Raw genomic sequence first — 20,170 nt, 5'->3', positions numbered from 1 at the left:
CAAAGTGCATATTTCTGATCTGGGGTACTCAGATCCAGGGCCAGCCAGTCCCGAGAAATTATAAACCCAGTGAGAAAATGCAACGGATACTGATTGTACCTCCTTGGGATGGTGCTTCCAGCTAGGATTTGGATGTGTACCTGGCAATCGTCAGACAGGTCAGAGCTGGAATAGAAGAGGATGCTGCAAGTGGGAGGAGAGGTGACCTGGTGGTGGGGAGTCCCAGGTTGGAACTGCGGTGAGGGACGGACGTGCACCGGGAGGATTTTACTGGGGGGGTGACATAAAGGGGCTGCGGGCTGGACTGGGACATGTGTACGGCAGGGGAGGTGGGAGAAAAGGAGGGGCTGGCTGTGCAGAGCAGGACGAAGGCCACTGCTGTGTCTGCGAGCGGGTACGTGCGAGTCCCCTGCCCCTGCCCAGGCTGCCCGTGCTCCTGCCGTGTGCTGGCAGGTCCTGGAGGACGGCCGAGAGCCTTTCGGCAAACCTGCCCGCACAGAGGGATTATCAGCAAGGCCAATGCTGGCAGGAGTGAATGGAAATCTTGGTTCCTTTTAATACCGCTCTTCATTAAACGGCTGCCGAAGTAGTGAGATGACAGCACTGCACAGAATGGGCTGGGCTGGCTCCTTTTTATGCTGCCTGCAGGGGGTCACCAGTCTGTACTGTGGGACTCCCGGGACAGAAAGCCTGGAGTTAAAGCAGTCACAAAAACAAAGACAGAACAAGCCCATTCCCGCCCCTCACCCCTCTAAATATTTTCCTGAATGGCTTTGCAAGCTGTTCCTGGTCCAGATGCATCTCACACACACATTTCACATCTATCCGCTGCCTGTTCAAAGTGTGCATTACATCGCATGGCGCATATTGAAAATATATCGGCCTACTGTCTAATTTAAACTGCACGAATATTACGTGTTAGGTAATTTTTTATATGTGGCTGCATATATTTCAAATTAATGTATGGACAATACAATATATGATGGCTTTTTAATGCCCCTTGTTGCACATAGCCCCCGTGGCAGATGCTGTTCAAAATACTTCTAACAAATCCCACAGGCGCTGGCTGCCGTGGTGTGATGTGGACAGCCTTTCCCATGCCAGAGTGAGGAGCAATTTGCTGGGCCAGCCTGGCTGGGCCTTGCCTTGCAGGACAGGATCAGGCCTTTGAGGCACTCATTTTTACACCTTCTGGAACAGGACAACGTGCAATGCTCACTCCCCAGTGCAGTGTCTCCAACACAGCCCGAGTCCCTTCTCTGCTTCCAGTTTTGAGATCACGGTCCCACAGCTCCAAAGCCCTGCAGGCTCTTTTCCTCAACTTGCCCTCCTCATGCCTCCAGTAACTTAGGCACCCTCCTCCCGAGCTCCAGGTTTGTCAATTCATAAGATGCACGGACTAGCAAGGATGACACAGGGTTTACAGAGGGTCTTCCAAACGAGGCACAACTTAGGAACAAAGCAGTAGTATCTGCTTGGGTGTCCTCACCATAAGAGCTTAGGTTTGGGCTGGTGGACTTCTATATCCCCAGCTCCCTTTCTGCTCAGTCTTCTGGTTTTGGCACAAAGCATCGCCAATATCCATTCCCCTTCCCTATATCCATTCCCTCTCTCCTTGCTTGATCACATGCAGTTCTTAGCAGAGCTCTGGTCTCTTTTTTTGACACTGTGTTGCTTCACTCACAATCCAGACTGTCAAGAGCTATCTGTTCTCAAAGAGACAAGCTCCGCGCTGTGATGTGAAAAGCAGGGAGGAGCTCAGGTTGGAAGAGATCTCCGGCAGTGGAGTGCAGCTGGACCACAGGAGACAATAGGAATTGACCATGAAAGCTTCTATTGTCCTTGTACTGATCACCTAGGCATGACCTTAGCATTAGTATCTGTGAAGACAGACAGCAAAGTCTGAGACAGACACATCCATTTTCCAGGTGGAGCCCAGTGCTCAGTGCCAGACCTTTTACTCACAGAGATGCCACCCATCCGCTGTGGTACCCTGGCCATGATGAGAACAAGCCCTGAACAATGAGCCTCAGAGACAAAGGAAGGGGAAGCTGTAGCCCCGGCTTTAGAGAACAGGAAAGAGTGTTCCCAGCGAACAGAGAAGAACCATGTTGCTTTTCTTTTAGACATGGCTGTTTGGCTGCCAGTAATATATCTGCTAGCTAACGGCTAGTTTTAAAGCGTTATCCCAAAGGGCTGCAGCCTTGCCAAGGCTTTGACGTTGGTGGTCAAAATACTAAAATGGACTTTCTGAACCAACAGAGAGACATGATCTGATTGGTACCAGAAAGACATGGGGGAGAGAAAAACATACATGGTTCTGATTACCTGGCTTCAAAATCATGGTAATAAACCCAAATTTGGGAAGCAATTAGAAAGGAAGAAGAAGAGCAAGAAGAAAAAGGGGAATGAGAGAGTCGCCCAGCGGTCTAAAGGCAGCCTTTCAAGGATCAGTATTTGGATAAAAGCCAACATATCAGCTCTAATCTTTGGCTTTTTGTTGGACTTAACAAGGACTTTAAAATGAATCCAGTCGCAACTGACGGGCCCCATATGGATCCTGGTTTGAAACCTCCTCCTCAGCACCGAATCAAATAGTCTGGGACTATAGAAAGCCAGTGAGGAGACTTTAAAAGGGAAAAACAAAGGCAGAGGCACACACACGCCCTCACACACATGCACGTGTGCACACTTGTACATGCAGGCAGTGCATGAAGACATCAGTTTCCGTATCAGTGCAGAGTTACCGCAGACAAGTGGCTTTGTGGCTCCACAGAGGGGCTGTCTGTGACCATGACGATACCACGATGATATTTCCCTTGATGCCACTCAACTGAGTCGTTTCCCAGACTCTCTGTGAGTTCAATCACATATGCATCTGTAGATTGCCTTCATTTACTGCCTTTTATTTCAAACTTTGATAAAAAAAAGTATGGATATTTTCCTTCACATATAAAAAAAAAATTAAAAAACATTCTTCCCTCGTCTTTCTCTGAAGCTGGCGCATCTCTCATCTCCCTAAGCTACACCACAATGTGAGAACAAAGGCATCTGACCTGTATCCATGGCAACCCTCAAATTCTACACCTTTGCCTTTTGTACAAAGTACCCCCTCCCTTCGTCTATACACACACATGCATATGTACACACTCACTGTATCTGTCTACATACACATACATACATATATATGTGTGTATATATAACATATGCATAGGTATTTAAAAGACATTACTCTTGATTCTTACAAGAGCTTCTGTATTTGCCTCATATGCCAATTGAACTCAGATTTATTCCATGGTGGGGCTTGCCTTTCAGGTGACGGCAGGGTTAACTTAAAATCCACTGATGGCCACAAGGTAGCACTTGGTTCAAGGAAGAAAAGCAAGTGTTGAGAGTGGAGAGAAGCAGGAGTGTAATAACGGATTATTGGATAACACTTGGCATGCCAGGGCTAGAACAGCTGGCCTCTACCTTTTCATGGCCACTGCCGACAATTCAAAGGGGCATTCACTGATTCAATCCATCAGTCAACTTGAGGGGAAAGGCATCACCCCTGCAATGAAAGAAGTAACAACAACAAAAAAAATCCATTTGATTGTTCAAAAGGGATGTGCCAAGTGGAAGCACTCTTGAGTCACATTTTTAGCACCCCACTCTCGCTGTCATCAGACCTGGACCGACTCCTGACTGCCTGCAGCCAGCTCCCCTGTTTGCGGAAGGCTTGCCCACAGCCAGCTACAAGACCCTTCTCTGAGGCATGGCATCTGCCTTTGTGCTCTGTTTGCTTTGGAAGGATTTCAGTGCTTTGCAGCAGAAGCCAGCCACCAACGGGTGTGGAGGATGGCACGTGAGAGCATGGCGAACGGCACCCAGCAGAGCCGAGGCAGGGCTGGCAGCCAGGAGCCACGGCACGTGAGGGAAGGTCCCTGCAGAAGGCAGCAGCCCTCGGGTCTCACTGAGTTTTAAACTCAGCAGGATTCTGGAGCCAGAGCCACGCACACAGACTGGTTTCACTGATCAGCTGATGGGCAGCATCTTGCCTTCTTCAAAGGCTGGTTCTCAAGAGCTTGTTAATTTGGGAAAGGCTGGCACCACCCAGTATGTCATACCCAAAAGGCTGCCAATCCCCGAGCTCTTGGAAGATACCGAAAATTTGCACAATAACAATCGATGGTTTTGTAGTGACTCTGCAGAAGCAATGAGTTTCATTCTGGGAGGGAACATTTGGAGCTGCCACAACTGCATCCCATAGTCCCCAGTCCCTAACAAGGCCTTCCACCCCAAGGGTGAAAGGACTGGGTACTTTCACCCGCTTCTCCCCAGAGGCACCGCCACCACTGAACCCTGGGGAAAAGGGAAAGTCTTCTGAAAAGGAGGAGCTCAGCTCTGCTAAAGGCACTGACCAGAAGACCTCCCTGTGATCAGGTTGTGTCATGGTAACAGTCCCCGGGGCAGAGAGGGCACGGTCAAACCTTTCTCCCTCCCTCCCTTTTAAATGCTTCCAGTTGTCAGTTTAGCAATATAAAAACAGCTGAATTGTGGTTATAGACAATGAATGATGCAACGGAATACCTCATGCAGACATAGAAGATTTGCTGCTCATTTCTCTTCAGCAGGAGGGCCGTATGCATGGGACCGGGTCCAAACTTATTGACGTCAACAGAAAGACTCCCATTGACTTCAATGGGCTTTCACTGGGACCATTATTCCCTGTGAGAAACCACTTACTGGGAAACCAGGGGAGGGTCTAAATTTGTGTAGAGCAAACATAATGTAGACTTGGTTCTCCACAGTACCGAGGCATGGCCCATGGAGACTGCATTTCCCAGCATGCTATACTCCATCTTTAGCCATCAACAGTAATTTGACATGCTGAAGTTCATCCACAAAGAGGGCCGATGTTGCTGCTCTTTCATCTAACCAGAAACAAAAATGTCTGAAATATGTAGCGGCACAGTCATGGTTTGCTTCCTTGCTGGGCCAAGTTTTCACAGGAATGTCCAACTGTCATGCTGAAACCATAATTACCCTGAAGGTGAAAGTGATGGCTGGAATGGCTGGGAAGCAGGACTCCTGTTTCCACGCCCTCTGCCTCTGACAAGCCCCACTGTTCCCTGTGCCTCGATTTCCCCATTAGTAAAGGACATCCTTGCAGAGTGATGTGATGTCCCGTTTCTGCGTAAATCAGTGAAAAGCTCCTACTGGAAGGACACTACTGGGACTCCAATAGCTCCGCTTATGGATTTACTGCAGGGGACATGTGACCCGGCAGAGGGTCCCCGTCGGGGAGATGTGGCTCGCAAGCCAAACTCCAGGGACTGCCTCGCTATTTGGCATGATCCCCCCTCACTCTGCAGAGCAGGGGCATCCGCATGTACTCCCTCTTGGACTCTCATACCTCCCTAGAAAGCTTCTCCCCTGCTGGCCAAGCACCTTCCAGAAACCAAGAAGCTCTGTGTGAGTTTGGACTGAAATGGTGCCTGCATCCCCCAGGCAAGACTCCCTACTTTTTAACTTACTCGTTCATCTAAAAATTGTTGAGGACTGTCTTATGCCCCAGGCCCTCCTTCTGAGCTACCAGCCGCCAGGGTGCTGGCTCTAGGCACCACTGAACTTTGCTTCAAGAGTTTGTATATCAAAAGATGCTTGAGGTATTTGGGCCTGTAGTTCAAATTCCTTGGCCCCCTGAAATAAAGACTACAAGCTGTTTGACACATGGGGATGAAAGGGGAAGCAGAGAAGAGAACACTAAATAAAAGGACCAGCGTACACCAGTTCCTCTCCTCAGCTGGGAAGATTTGGACATGCAAGCAGAAAAGAGAAGCTGTCTTCTCCCTGCCCTCTGCTCCATGACCCAGACTCCCCCACCCCGCCAGCCTCCTCCTCCGTGGGGAGGAGGTCCGGAGCGAGAAGCATTCCAAACACCCCGCTGGTACCATGTTTATACAGCGTGTCCTCCTCGCCTAGCTGCTCAGAAACAGCCCTAGAACAAAAAGAGGAAAGGGAAAAACAGAGAGAGGGAAGAAATGAACAGCTTGGGCTTTTTGGCCAGAAAACAACATTTTTTGTTTGTTTTTCTAGCAAGAAAGAAACCCTGCCAGAGATTCCCAAGTTTTCAGATTTGAAGGTGTATCTTGAAATACAGAAGGGGAACTGGATATTTGGTTTATTCCCTTTTCCTACATTAAATAAGAACCATCAAGGCCTGATGTTTTTGGCGGGAATAATCCTTTCTTTATCACTCCCCTGGGTGAGGAAAGGAGTAGGGTCCATACGCTTCAGTTTTAGTTCCAAAATCAAGGAGAAAACAATAGAGATGTTAATTTACAGACCTTGCAGTTCTGGTGCAAGGACTGAGCTCTGGCTCCTCTTGGCCGTTGTTTTCATTTGAAATCACGGTCCCCAGAGAATGCTGCAAGAAGCTGCTCCACACTGATGCAAAGGAATCTCCAAATGCAGCAATAGCCACAGCAAGGGCTGTCTCCCCAGACACTTCAAGAAACTGGGATAGCACATGGTTTGCTGTAGTCCCTCTTGGGTGTGAAATAGCCACGTCTTTCCAGGAAGCACAAGAAACTAGTGCTATGCCAACAAAACCATGGACAACATCCACATCTCCTGGAGTTAACCATTTTTAGGGACTCAGAAGGACTATCCCTTAAAGAAAATATCTTGGAGCACCATTAGTTCCTTTATCAGTCTCTTATGAGGCCCTCCTTTTTAGGACCCACGAACACTCCAGACATAATAGATGTAGGTGCCACTTGTTGCTGTAGACAAGGGAGTCTAGAGCTTATGAGCAACAGTCTATGCCAAATTCCCACACCATGCTGCCAAAAATGCTTTGTGTGTGTCTCACTGATGTGAAATGTTTCTCTGTATTGTTTCCTCTGAACATCTCCATTTTTTGTTGCCAAATGCAGGAAGGAACATAGTATAGAGACCCGCATTTCCACCCTCAAGGTTGGAAAAGGGCCACTCTCCAGGAAACATAGCTTGGGTTTAACCACAGAACAGTATGAAGACGATAAACACCGTAAGAATGCATTCAAACATGCCTGAGACCAAGGGAAGCCGCTTCTGAAATACCCACGTGCCTGAGAAGAGACACTGGCTCTCATAACCCTGACTTAGTTGTGGGTGGTATGGTACCCAAGAGCTTCACAGCCCAAAAGCTAGCGCCGTGTGTCCGTTCCTCCCTTGCCTTTCCCAGGCAGTGGACCATAGAGATGTTCCACTAATTTACCCTCGTATCTTCTGTTCACTGCTTTATTTATATCCTGGTTCTCAGTCACGCACGAAAAGGGTTAATTAAGTGCATAGTGTGGAAATGCAGGACACCGAGGGAGTACCTTGTTCCAGTCATTCTTTGAGGTACAGAAACAACTCACAAGATGAACCACACTGGAAGTACAGGTCAGGGCTGTGCTTTCCCCCGTAGATATGTGGGTGTGAATTTGAGTGCCAATATGAATTATGTTGTTAAGCAAAGGGCTGATAGTGCCAGACGGAGACAGCCAAAGAGTGGGAAGATGTTAGGCAAGCTTCCTCCATCTGTCCCTATTAACGCTTTTCGGTCCCAGGCCTCACCACACCCTTTCCGCATCTAATCCTCAGCATCCACAAATTTCTGTTCACCTTTCTCTGGGTCAGAACAGCCCCTTCCCATTTTCCATTCTGGCCATGCGACCGGCTTTGCTGTTTTGCTGCAAAATGTCCTTCTGTGCCTCCTGCCATGCTGCAGCCCCTGCCCAGTCTGCCTGCTAGACCTTTGCCACTGGGCTTCTGCTAGAACAGTGTGAAATACCTGCAGTATAACCAAAAGCAGCCTGTGCTGCTTTCTGGTCTACTGACACTCTGAGAAACGTGGTGCTCCTACCAAACGTATCCCACTTTTTCACCCAATTTCACACAGGATTTTTCCCACTGCCTGTGTGTTAAGGTACTTCTTTGCAGAGAATTTCTGGGTCCATTGGTTCCAGACCCAGGATATCTACTCCTGCTCCCCGACCAGCAGGATGAATTGCTTCGTCTCTGGGCTGCGGAGGCACCATTTTGGCTCGCTTTGTCTTTGCAGAGGAAGACCAACCTCATCTGCCCTCTATTACCCCCACAAAAAAACATCTGTGCAGCTTTTATTACGTTCATAGAAGCCAAATAGCTTGGAAAAGGATTATGATTTTTATTCATTCACAATATTCCCCCCTTCATAATTGTCCATGGCATTGCACCATACCAAGACTTAATTCGCCTCTTAGTTTCTCTTCTGATGGGTCTGCAACATGCACCTGAAATGAACATCCTTGTTCCTCGACTGAAGTTTGAGTGACCAGTGCCTGGCTTAATCCCCTTTGATCTGGGGGAACAGACTGACTGAAGTTTTATTGCTACTGATTAATCCCCCATGATTCTCTGTGAGGGAACTGCCTGCCGCTTCCCCTTTCTAGTCTGCCAGTGTTTGAGACTGTAAATAAGCCTCACATTTATTGTTAGCACAATATACTGTTTTATAAGGGGAACACAGCTGTCTGAGAAAGATCAGAGCTCTCTCCTGCAGCGTCCTAGCATCAGAGGCATTCCTTGGACTGCGAAGAAGCCTAGGAGCAATGATACTAGCAGCAGTAGCACTGCTGGTGGTTCTCCACCTGTGAAGGCACACCTCCAAAAAATGGTGCCATTTATCATGGGGCCACAATTACAGGCTGGCCATCCCTCTGGAAATCGGGCAGTTTGGTTTGTACACACCGGGCAGCAGCCACCTCCCAAGTTCAGGTGTGTCACTCCAGCCCAGGGCCTCTGGAACGTGCCAAGGGCTGGGCTGTAGCTCCAGCAGACTCATTAGGCTCAATGCCTTTACGAGGTCCCTGCGTTGCATTGTGACCTTGCTCGCAGTCCTCCCCTCCCGCAACAAGAGCGAGCAGGTCACAAGAAATACGGAGGACCACAAATAATCAACTTTGGCAGTGAGACTCTGCAATCTTATACACGGCTTTGCTTGCTGGAGGAAAAAAAAATGCATTCGTTCTCCCTTCCTGCACAAGATTCTCAGGGAAAGCAGGAAAGTCAGTAAAATCAGATGAGAAAAAACTGTTAATGGCAAGATTTGCCAAATAAGTGAGTGTATTCAGTGGCCTGGAAAATGAGCCTGCGAGTGATATAAGAGCTCTTTCTGAATTCTGCACACTCAAGGAAACATTTAATACATCTTGAAGCAAAAATATGCCTTGGCTCTTGCTGCTGGCGTAAATATTTGTGTTCGCAAGTGTTGGCAAATATTTGAGACATCTATGTTGTTTAACCAAGAGCTTTGTCTCTTAGAGTCCATCTCCCTGTTTGGTCTCCTCTGTAATCACATTAGCCAGAGGAATCCTCTTGGTATTTATGTGGAGGATGGAATCAGAATCATTTCCATTCGTGCCTTAAAAAACAGGCATGAGCATGAGCATGAACAGAAGACGACCAACAAAGGGCATCAGAAGAGCTGACATAGATCACGCCCTACATCCGTTTAATATTGGTACAGTCTCCTTTAGGAGATGGCTAATTTAGCTTGAATTTGCAGGCACAGGCAGAGTCATGCTGAAGGCCTTTTTTGCTTCTACAGTAATTTCCAAGCTTTTATTTACTGTATTATGTATAAGGGAATAGTGGAAAGACAGCTTGCCTTCTGCTGTGCCTATGATAGTTGTTCAGGTTAAATATGTTAGGACTCGGTGCCCCTCTGTAACCAACTCTTGTACAAAAGTTTGGTGCCTTGACAGCTTCTGAGGAAAGAAAAGCAAAATGCAGGGACAGCAGGAGTTGCAGCATTGGCAGCCTGAGAATGGAGAGGAGCAGGCCTTAGCCTCTGCAGTGGGACTGTGACCACCATCTTGGTGCTCCCCAGGTCTGGGCATACAATTGGATATGTCACTTGTTCGTTTTTTCTCCTCCTTCAAGCACAACTTATGTTATTATTAAGCAGCAGGTGAACCAGACACCCATACAGTCCAGCTCACACACTACAGGGCCTGCCTGCACACAGCACCCACCTTCAGCCCTTCAGGATACAGGCAGGTAGGCTCCTGCCTAGCTGGAGGCATTGTAGAAGTTACCTACTCTATTCTCCATTATGAACTTCAAGAGAAGGGTGCTGGGGGAACCCCTAACCATGGGGTACCTCTAGTGCCACCCAGTTTAAAAAGTCCACTGTGCTCATTCAGAGGCCCATAAACGCTCCTTGCTAACCCATAAATGGACCTTGCTAACTTTGCACTGAAGCCGACGAAGAGCATTCACACAAGCTATAATCCCAGCTCAGCAGCAGGTGGAACAGCTAAAATACATGACAGTTGTTGCCATAGTGACTTTGTGACTAGGCTCTAAGACCTGTCCTCCCCTGTGCCCACCGTCAGTGACAGCATCAGTAAAAAACTGTCATGCTAAGAAACAATTAGCAAGCAATTCCTAAAAATTGCTAGAGTAGCACAGTCACATTTCTTGAAGAGGTCAAGGGGTGCGTTCAAAGCATTATAGATAATTCTGGGACTTAGCAATGGGACAGTCAAAACCTTTTGTACTTGCTTGAACCTAGATAACGCACTAAAGATGCTGAATTGGAAAAAGATGTCAAATCAAATCCTGACAGAACCGAACAAAAATTGCCATCGCAGCCAACTGCGAGCCAGCATGGGGGGAACCACAGATGAGTAAGCATGGCATAAACAACCATGAAACCACCAAAGCCTCATCCACCCTCTGGCAAGGACCACAGTGAGAGTGACTTTAAACAACGAGGACCACACCTGTATTTTACCATTCTGCCCAGAAGTGGGCATACAGAAGCGATAGAATAGTGCACACCAGGCTCTTCTAATCTGTTTATTCAGTGGAAGATGTTCAAGTAACCAGAAAAAAGCACTGAACTGCATGCACTTCTGGGTACTAACCTGAACCACCACTGTTTTGACAGGTTAGCCATCATGGACAGAAAAAGAGCTCCTGTTCTGTGCCCTTGCTGGCAGGTTCCTTACAGCTAATGCATTAACCTCTGAATAAACAAACGACTTAAGAAAGGCCCTTTCCTAACCTAGCAAAGTACAAACACAGGCTACATTCTTCTGATTATAAAACCACAAATGCAGGACACACTCCTGGGAATGGGCTCGATACGTCTTCTCTTTGATTCCAACCTCTTGGGAAGATTAAACAGTGTCATTGCCAGGTTAATACATAATGACCTCAATGTTTCGAAACATCATTGCATTGCAAATAAGACTGACATTTACATATTTCTCAGTTGCCCAAGGGTACAGAAGACATGTTTCAGGCACCTGCACCGGGAGCATGATGGAAGGCAGCAGTGCAGCATGCTGCATGGGAAGCAAAGGGCTAGACACAATGTTAATGGATGGGGAAGGAGGGTGGCTCCCTAATGAGCCAGCCCGAACCCTCTGGCCAGACCAGCAAGCAGCTGTCAGTCAGCGGTGTGCTAAAATCAATCCTCCTGAGCCAAGGCCCCAGGGAACAGAGCCCTCTTCCATCTCTTCCTGCTCAGGCTCTTGCAGAGGAACAGCAGCAGACCAGCTCACTTTCTGAGCCAGTTCTGGAGGATGGCCTTCACACAGGAGTGTTTTGGGTCCAGACACGCAGCTGAGCTGCCTGAAAGGCGATGTGTGTGCCTGTCTGGTCTGTGAAGCTATCAGTTCCTGGCAAGGTAAGACAGCGAAAGTCCCCACGGATTACCAGCACTTCTCTGCCTTCAGGTACAGAGGGGTCTGCAGATATGTCCCTCTGTCTGCGGCTCCTCTGCAAGCCTAGGAACACAGTGGCGTAGCAAACAGAAGGAGAGGGGATGAGGAGTAGCTGGGTGAAGCTCAGGGATGCAGGGGACTGCCAATGGCTGTGCTGCAGCATGAACCCACACTTTCTTTTCACTCTGAAGCAACACTAGCCACTTTCAGGTGAGGAAAACCAGATTGAGCCCAAAATCATCATCTGATTTTCCCCTGTAGGTAGATAGACTTTACCACACAGCCCACAGCCCCATGCTTTCCAAAGCCTGACACTGCCTGTTAAGATGAACTTTTCTTTTACAGGTGTGTCTCCAGTCATATCGTGAGGCCTTCCTTCCGTGATATAGAACACCATCTCCCCATGGGCTAGTCTCTGTTACTCATCCCATGCCAAGCTCAGAGGCTTGGCTGAAACCTGGCAGACCTTCTGCATTCCCCAGAGCACTACCACTGCTGGGGCTGGGAAGGGTGATGCTGAAGGAAGGACCATGCTTTGTTAGCTGCCAAACACTAACCACAGGGGACAGGCTCTGTCAAGGAGCTTGATGCCGGTCATTTAGAGACACTGAAGAGGATAAGCATTACCAGCCGCAAGACTACCAAGTCCCTTTCCCGGTCAGAAGACCAGGCACTAGACCCTTTTGTCCCTGAGGGGTTTTTATTCCCCTTTCAGAGGCAGGCTGCTGTGGGCTGGTGCTGCACCTTCCCACGGGTCAAGTCATTCCCTGTCAAATCCACAGGGATTTCTTCCTGCCCATGCTCTGCCACCTCCTGCCTGGCTTCCACCTCACCCAGCCCTGCTGGGGGGGGGCACAAGCAGCCCCAAACCTGCTCATGGGGGTAACCACAACCCAGCCACATCCATCAGACAACAGCGAGGGGAGGAAGGCCCTGAGCACGCCTGCCTGCCCCTCGCACGGAGGGGATAGGCCGCGCGCCTGACTGGAGTTACTGCCTATGAGCCTGACGACAGAGAACTGAACTCCAGCTCTCCCCTCAGCCAATAAATCTCACAGTGGTCTAATTTTGCTAGGAACGATACCTCAGGGAAGGCCTGTGTGGTCCAGGAAAAAAAAAAAGCACAGCACGCTTAAAAACCCCTAATTCTGCTTATCAGCTCCTCCCTCCGCAGCCCTCCTCCCCCTCAGCCACAGCCCGCTTTCTAGCACCTTCTGCCGGGACGCGGCTTATATAGACCACGCCAGCCAATCAGGGGGCAGGACGCGAGGCATGTGACAGGCCCAACGGCCATCTGCCGTGAGGGCCGGGCGGCGCGGGGCCGGGGCTGGGGCCGCGATCGGGATCGGGATCGAGATCGGGATCGGGATCGGGATCGAGATCGAGATCGGGATCGGGATCGGGATCGGGATCGCGATCCCGCAGTGGAAGTCGTGAGTCTGCAGCCGCCCCCGGGAGCACCGGCCTGCTCGCAGCCCCCCTCCAGCCCGAGGACAAGCACAGCGCTTCCTCTGCAGGCCGGGCCCTCCCAGCCTGGGCCTGCCCTTGGGTTCCGCGGTGCCGAATTGGGGCTGTGTGGGAGTTCAGCTTTCCGTGAGGTGAGCCGAGAGCTCGAGTGCTGTTCCCTACTGGGAGAGAGAGGGTTCACCGCGGTTCCTCAGGCCTGGCACTGACTTGCTTGTAGGGGGCACGTATCTCCATCATCTGGTTTTGATCTGCCTGCGGTTTGGGAGTGCCTGCGACTCCGGCGCAGTTGCTGCCAGGGCTGGGAAGGGGCTTTCTGGAAGAGCAGAGGGAAGGGTCCTGGCTGCCTGTCACCCAGCAGCGAGCAGAGCTCCAGCCCTTGCTGCAGGGGTCTTGCTGGGACTTGCCGCAGCCAAATGAATTTGCCTTGTCGGCAGTGTGGGAGCATGGGGAAGGAGAGCGTGCGGCGAGGCTCCTTCCCCTGTGCATCGTAACAAGACGTTAATTCGAGGTTTCTGCAGAAGACAAAGGGAGAGTTGTAGCTGTTTCATTTGGGGGTGGGAGGAGGAGCAGCATCCAGGAAGCACCCTCCCCGGGGAGATAAGGGAGACCTGGCCACCCACAGCCCAGGCTCGCCAGGAATCCAGGCTTCCATATGTACAAAGCTGGTGCCAGAAGTGTCATTCCCATCGTCAGCAGGCCACCCCCCCATCCCCCCCGCCACCTTCTCTGCCTTCTCCCTCCTCCTCTTCTCTCTCTATAACCAGCTGACTTTCTTCACAACCAGGAAACAATCAAACAACCTCTTCAGCTGCTTTGGCTCCTCCTCCTCCTCCCAAACACCGCCATCTCCCCCTGTAAAGGATGCTGTCAGTACTCCCAAAGCCTGATGTGCTGTGCAGTGCAAAACTGTTATTCCAGCCTCCCAGTGGGGAATACCCTCTGGGCTGCAAATACCTGTGTTCCGTTAAGTAAATAATCACACAAGATAAAATATCCATCTTGATGGTAAAATGGAGGGAGGGGAGCAAGAACACAGACCTGGTGAGTACCAGACAGCAGCCCCTGAATCAATATCGTGGGTACTGTGAGGTGGCTGGCAGTTCCATTGTGAGCCTGCCCTTTCTCCTGTAGGTATATGGTAATGCTGGCACCCACAGGAGGACCATTAAATGCAGAGCATTTAGAGGGGTCTATGGGGGGGAGCATTGCATTTGGCTTTTTAAAACAGCTTTCAGAAAAAGCAGGGCTGGGAAATGCATTCAGTGCAACTCACCCACCCTCCTTGGGAAAGGCTTGGAAACGAGCCAGCTGTGGTGTTCCAGTCTTACAGGGGAACGAGGAAGAGGAAGGTTGATGACCTCAGTGGAGGGAGAGCTGTTCCTAACAGCCTGGGGGACTTTCGGTGCCACTTTGGGTACTAGTGGATGCTGGGCCCTTCAGAAAAGCTGATGCCACTGAAGCACTGCGTCAGGGAAACCCAGCTCCTGTGGAAAGCCCACTCCCTTCTGCCACTTTCCCAGGGCCACTGAGCAAGTTTATGCTTGAGCCAGGCATTGATCCCAAGTGTCCTGGCTTGCTGCCTGCATGCTCTAACCACGAGACTGTAGTGCTGCCGCCTCCCCTGCAATGAGGTCTCGGATGTTTTATTGCTCACCTGTTTGGGAGACTTCACACATGCAGCATCGAGGCTTATAAACCTACTGAGAAAAGAGAGGAAGGGAAAAGGTGAAGGAGGAGTTCAGCCAAGAGTGAAATACTTGGGAGGTGTTGGAGCCTCGGGCAAGACCTTGCCAAGGTTACCCAGGCCCATCCCAGACCACGGGGGAGGCAGGCTGGTAGCTTGCCCATGCCAGGATCACAGGGAGGGAGGTCTTGGGGCACCTGTGGGACTCTCGGGATGGCCGGATGACTGGTGCAGGGCAAGCAAAGCATTGTGCCAGGTACAGGTAGGCCGTGATGGACAGCTTGCTGCTGCACCCAAGATTGTGAACTGGAGGTTGAATCAGGGCTGAGAGTCTCCTGGATTCATTTCTCAGTCATTTATTCAGATATAATTGCCTGTCTGCCTGTCTTAAAGCTAATGACTGGATGTGAAGATTTCCAGTTAGGGTTTGTGAGAAGGTAATTACATTGCAATCTCACTGTATGACTATTCCTCGAATGAAGATAAACTTGTTTGAGTAGGTCTGCACATCGCAGGAATCAGTTGTATTACAGAGCCCAGGCATGGCAGGGGAGATAAGGAATGTTTTTGCTGCTGCTTTTTTATCTGCTGACCTATTAAAAGCTTTTCTGTCTGAAAGGAGTGAGGAGCAACCAAAGGGGTTAATCCCACAGCTCCTCACCCCTGATGAACGTGATTTAAGTCTCCTGCTGAGACTTGATCACTTGGTTGGGGTTTAGTGGGTGCTCTTACCTTCTTTTCTAGTAGGTGCTAGTTTGCTTTGTTGAGATGCCCTGAGTTGAGCTCCAGTTCCATGAGACTGACAGACTTTACCAAGAGGGACCCTGAGATGGTGTGAAGGGCATTGCAGATCCGGACAGAAATACAGCTGAGGCCTGGGAAGAAAGCTCTGACCTGGGGAAGTGGGGAGAGGCCTGCAGCACAGCACCCGTCAGCAGGACCAGGGGAGCAACAGGCTATTGCTGCAAGTTTTTGGCTATTGGCAGAGCTGTGTCTCAGCTGCTAGCAGGGGGTGCTCCCAGTCGGCATCTAGGTGGTCCGTGTAGAGGCAAAGCACGCCGTCCCTGTGGGTGAAGTCTGTCCCTGGCCGGCATTATCAGAGCCTGCAGATGCACAGAAATTCACCCTGCTATCACAGGGCAAATGAACACACAGCATCCGCTCTAAACATCACCAAGGAGCTAGTAAACTCCAGCAGTAAGACATCCTTCCAGTCTTGGATCAAGTACAAGCCTGATGGCTGGATAAAACCCTCTTTCACGTTCAGGAGGCCCTTGCTTTTTCCAGCACTCTAGTATGATGGGGGTCTACATGAGAAAACACAACCTAGTTTCTCTCTCTGCCCCTGTACCAGGCAGACCTGGGGTATAAGCATCATTTGAGATTACATCATTTACCCGCAGTCTTGTCACCTAAGGCCACTTCTGGGTAGTGCATATTCAACTGCCTCGCACAGTCAGGGTCCTGCTGTGGCTCCTGACAGTGCTTCGGGTGTGCTGGCTGTCCTGCGGGGACAGGAGGAGACACCTCCACTCTCTGCAGGCTTCTCCTGTTCTGTTACTTTAAAGCTCTCGCCCTTCCTCGCAGCACAAGCCAATGCACTGAGATCATCTCTCGGTCCCATCTAGCTGTTAAACCCCCTCAAATCTTTCTTGCTCAGCAGCACTTCATATAAATCCAGTAATGTGCATATCACTTTGGCTGCCAACTGCTTTTGGGTCAGGAGGGAGGGGGCTGTGTGGGGGTTATTATTACAGTCACTGTTCTTTTTCCCTAGGGGATCCCAGAAAACCACAGGCTGCCTGCAAACGTCTGGAGGATGGAGGCATGTTGGGGACCCCTGGGAGTCAGCTGGCAAATTCGATGCACTGGGTATGGATTAACAACCCATTAGGGCAGGGGCTTGGGGCTGCATTAAACAAATCCTTCCCCTCAGCCTTTGCAAACGCTAGCGATTGTTGCCTTAAAGCAACGCAGAAGCAAGACAACTTCAGCGCAGGGACGGTGCTTAAGCATCAGGCTCGCACCATTAAATATCAGTGAGGGCTTAAGGGCATTGCACAGCACTTCCCTGAGGGAGATAAATGATTTCCTGGGATGAACCCAACTGGCCCACTCTGTGCTGCATTTGCTTGATGTTGACGCGGCCAAAAGAACACTCTTTGGCATGAATAAAACATGCTGCTTTAGTAGCAGCAGCAACTAGTTTGTCAGGAGGAGCCCCTGACTATGACAGGGCAAAATGTGTGAACCTGTCTTTCAAGGGATCGCTGTCTGGTGGCTTTCAGGAGCACTGTAATCACAATTACCCCCTTTCCTGCTGTGGCAGGGAATTTTTATCCCAGTGGACAAGGAAAGAGTCTTCTTATCTGATTTTTCTCTCTTCTGCAGCAATCATTCAGAATTGGTAGCAAAACCCACCCTGGGGAGAGGCGTTTTGCCCCTGAGGGCAATTAGGTCCCCTGTGGGGTCATGACCTGTTTGTTGGAGGTCCTTGAAAGGTGGCTAAGAAATGCATATTCAGATATGTGATACGGGAATCACCAGCAGGATCCTTCTTTCCACCAGGGAAAACTGAAAATGGAAAAGATCTGAAAGCTTCTGCTTTAAGTGCAGAGGTTTCTAGCTACGGACTCCAGCTCTGCCACTGGCTTCTAGTGTTAAATTGGAGTGAGTCATGTACCTGCTCCGTACTTCAGTTTGCCCACAGATCTGCATCCTGGAGCGTAACTCACAACTTGCATGTCTCAAATACTTTGGCACTTTCATGTGGAGAGTTTTGAAATGGGAAAAATTCACTATTACTAGCTATTTGGATGCAGATTGGCAGCACATTGAATCCAGTTCATAGTTCCTTGAATTAGAGGGATATGTTGTGTTGAGATGGAAAAGAGAACAGGAGGAAACTGAAAACTGCTGCTCTGATGCCATGGAGTGCTCAAACATACACCTAGTGTTAAGGCGTTGAAATCAACCCTGCTGACATGGGGCTACAAGTGATTAAGAAAATTCTAATGAAGTATTTGCCTCCTGGAAAACACTATTTTATCCAAAATAAAACCTTTGCAAGAAGAAAAATTTAATTTACAGATCAAACAAAAATAGTCCTAATGAAGCAGTGCAGCACAGCTGGAAATTTCCGATCTGATTTCTCAAAATGAATATTAGTATTCTCTTTTTATTTGTAACTTCATGACTTGAAATGTGTTTTGTTACAATATTGTACTAAAATAAGGTCACTATGAAAAGTTGCTTTTTAAAAAGCAAGCTATTTGCAGTACTTTTATAAATCAGAGGTATCGCTGTGAAAACTCATTCCAAACACTCGAGTTTTCTGAAACCTGAAAATGTTGCCACAGCTCTGCGTGATGTATTTGGGAGGGGCTGGGAGAGTGGCAGCAAGAACTATAAATCCTAGAGAAAAGGGAAATCTTCCTACCTGTGAAGACAGTGAAATTCCAGGTTATGTTTTCTAGAGAAATGTTGGCTTCTCCATCATTGTGCCTCTTCAAGGAGAGGGCAAACATCTGTCAGCGATAGCAGGGAATGGGTGATTCTGTCCTGGGGTGAGGCTGCTTGGGGTCCCTTTCAGTACTGATTTTTTACCAGTCTGTTACTCTGATGCCCTTTTTCCTAGGAAAACGATGGTGTGCCTGCATTGTTCCTAGGTGTACCAGGTGAGATCAGGAGGTTGTTAACTCTTCTGTGCCTTGCTCTTCAGTGCCCGGCTTCCCAGATGAGGTTTTTGTGATTTGCAAGGGGGTTGAATTCTGAAAATGTTTTAATATCACTGAGCAGGCAGCTGAGGAAAGACTCGGTCAAAGTATAAACAAATTCTAAGCGCCTGAATCAGGAGAATGACACAAACTAACCCACCCCTTAAAGTGCCTGTGACCACAAACCACATCACTGCAGAAAAGGAGACACACTTTTCTTTTCTTGTTCTAAGTCATAAAAATTACTTACTAAGGTGACAAATTTATGGCTGCAGTAATTACATGATTACTTTATTATGTGCCACCAGTGTGAGAAAATATATATTAAAAAGTCACTTACGTCCAAACCGAAAGGGCCAGCAAAGAATTATTGGAGGCAGTAAATAAATGTGACGTACAATTATTTACTTGGTTGGAAGCTAGAATTTCAGATTGAAAACCAGCAGTCATGTTCAGAGGCTTTAGGTGGTGGTGGCAGCAGGTTGGGCTGGGTCCTGCCTGTCCCCACTGCAATCCAGGGGGTGGAATGCAGCTTCTGGGCAAGTGGGTGGTGGGACCTGACAGCGTCAGCCTGGTTGGACTCTGAACTCTCTGGGGCAAGTCCAGTCCTTGGGGTCTGTGCTCTAACAGAGTCAGCGCTCCTCGTTCAAGGTGGGAACAGGGTGGCTCTCCACACTGGAGAGGAAGGAGCTGCAGCTCGGTGCTTGTCACTGTCCTCCCAGCCTTTCCCTTCTCCCAGCAGGAGCAGGAAGAGGAAGCCCAGCTCTGTCTCAGTTCTGGTCCTCTCCCATCTCGCTCTTCATCAGGAGAACAAACCCAGGCTTGGCCCTCCTCACAGCAGCAAGGTTGCAGTTTGGCTGCACAACTGACAAGCTTTGAGGCTCCCAGCAAGAAAAAAAAAAAGTCCAACTGAAATGTTGTCTTGAGACTTAACTGCGTTTGTCTTTTCCAGGGTGGCACAAACTGCAGCTGTGAGAACACATCCTGCAAACATGAACTACCAGCTTATAGGGCTGAATGCCAGCAAGCCAGTCAGTGATGGCTGGGAGGACCGGGGAAGGGGACATGGTGGCTGGAGCAGAGGAGAGGGGCTCTGGTTCCTCACCCGGCCCAGCTCCGAAAGGCTGAGTGTCACCAAGCCCTGAAGCACATGGTGTTCCACATCAGAGCAGCCCCGTTTGTGGCAGGGCTGGACCTTTAGCTGTGGTGCAGTTTCACACTGGTGATGGCAGCCTGCCCCTTAGTGTCTGTACAGTCCTCAGAGCGCTCAAGCAGTCTGCAGTTACAATTACATGTGGTAACAAGTTAATCTGATCTTTAATGTTTTTTCTGTTCTCATTTTGTTGTCTGTAAAAGTAAGTGCTTCTCTCCTAACGCTCAATTTTACCTTCACCATGACCCTCAGAAGACATTCTGTAAAACTTTGAAAGTGCCTCTGATCTCCCGCAGCAGCCAGCTTCATTTGTGACTACTGTTAGATAGCAGACTTAAAACAAAGTGATTGAAAAAAGGGGGGGGGGGGGTGTGTGTGTTTTTTTTTTCTAATTTACTGCTAAAACATGTAATCTGGG

The 20,170-nt window shown here is 49.2% G+C and overlaps 1 protein-coding gene across 1 annotated transcript; it reads left to right on the top strand.

Annotated features, from left to right (window-relative positions):
• The first annotated feature begins 3,855 nt into the window (after positions 1-3,855).
• Positions 3,856-19,908, top strand: LOC128153731 (uncharacterized). Its single transcript, XM_052813370.1, has 8 exons — positions 3,856-3,912; positions 5,358-5,457; positions 5,561-5,651; positions 6,924-7,036; positions 12,907-13,002; positions 13,089-13,330; positions 16,661-16,755; positions 19,552-19,908. Exons 1-8 carry the CDS (start codon positions 3,856-3,858, stop codon positions 19,742-19,744), a joined length of 987 nt encoding a protein of 328 aa, XP_052669330.1. The 3' UTR covers positions 19,745-19,908.
• Positions 19,909-20,170: the final 262 nt, after the last annotated feature.

This window comes from Harpia harpyja, chromosome 18, assembly GCF_026419915.1.
Source record: "Harpia harpyja isolate bHarHar1 chromosome 18, bHarHar1 primary haplotype, whole genome shotgun sequence".
NCBI classification, from domain to species: Eukaryota; Metazoa; Chordata; class Aves; order Accipitriformes; family Accipitridae; genus Harpia; species Harpia harpyja.
Note: the sequence above shows the minus strand (reverse complement) of the source record. Positions and strands in the feature narration are given on the sequence as shown.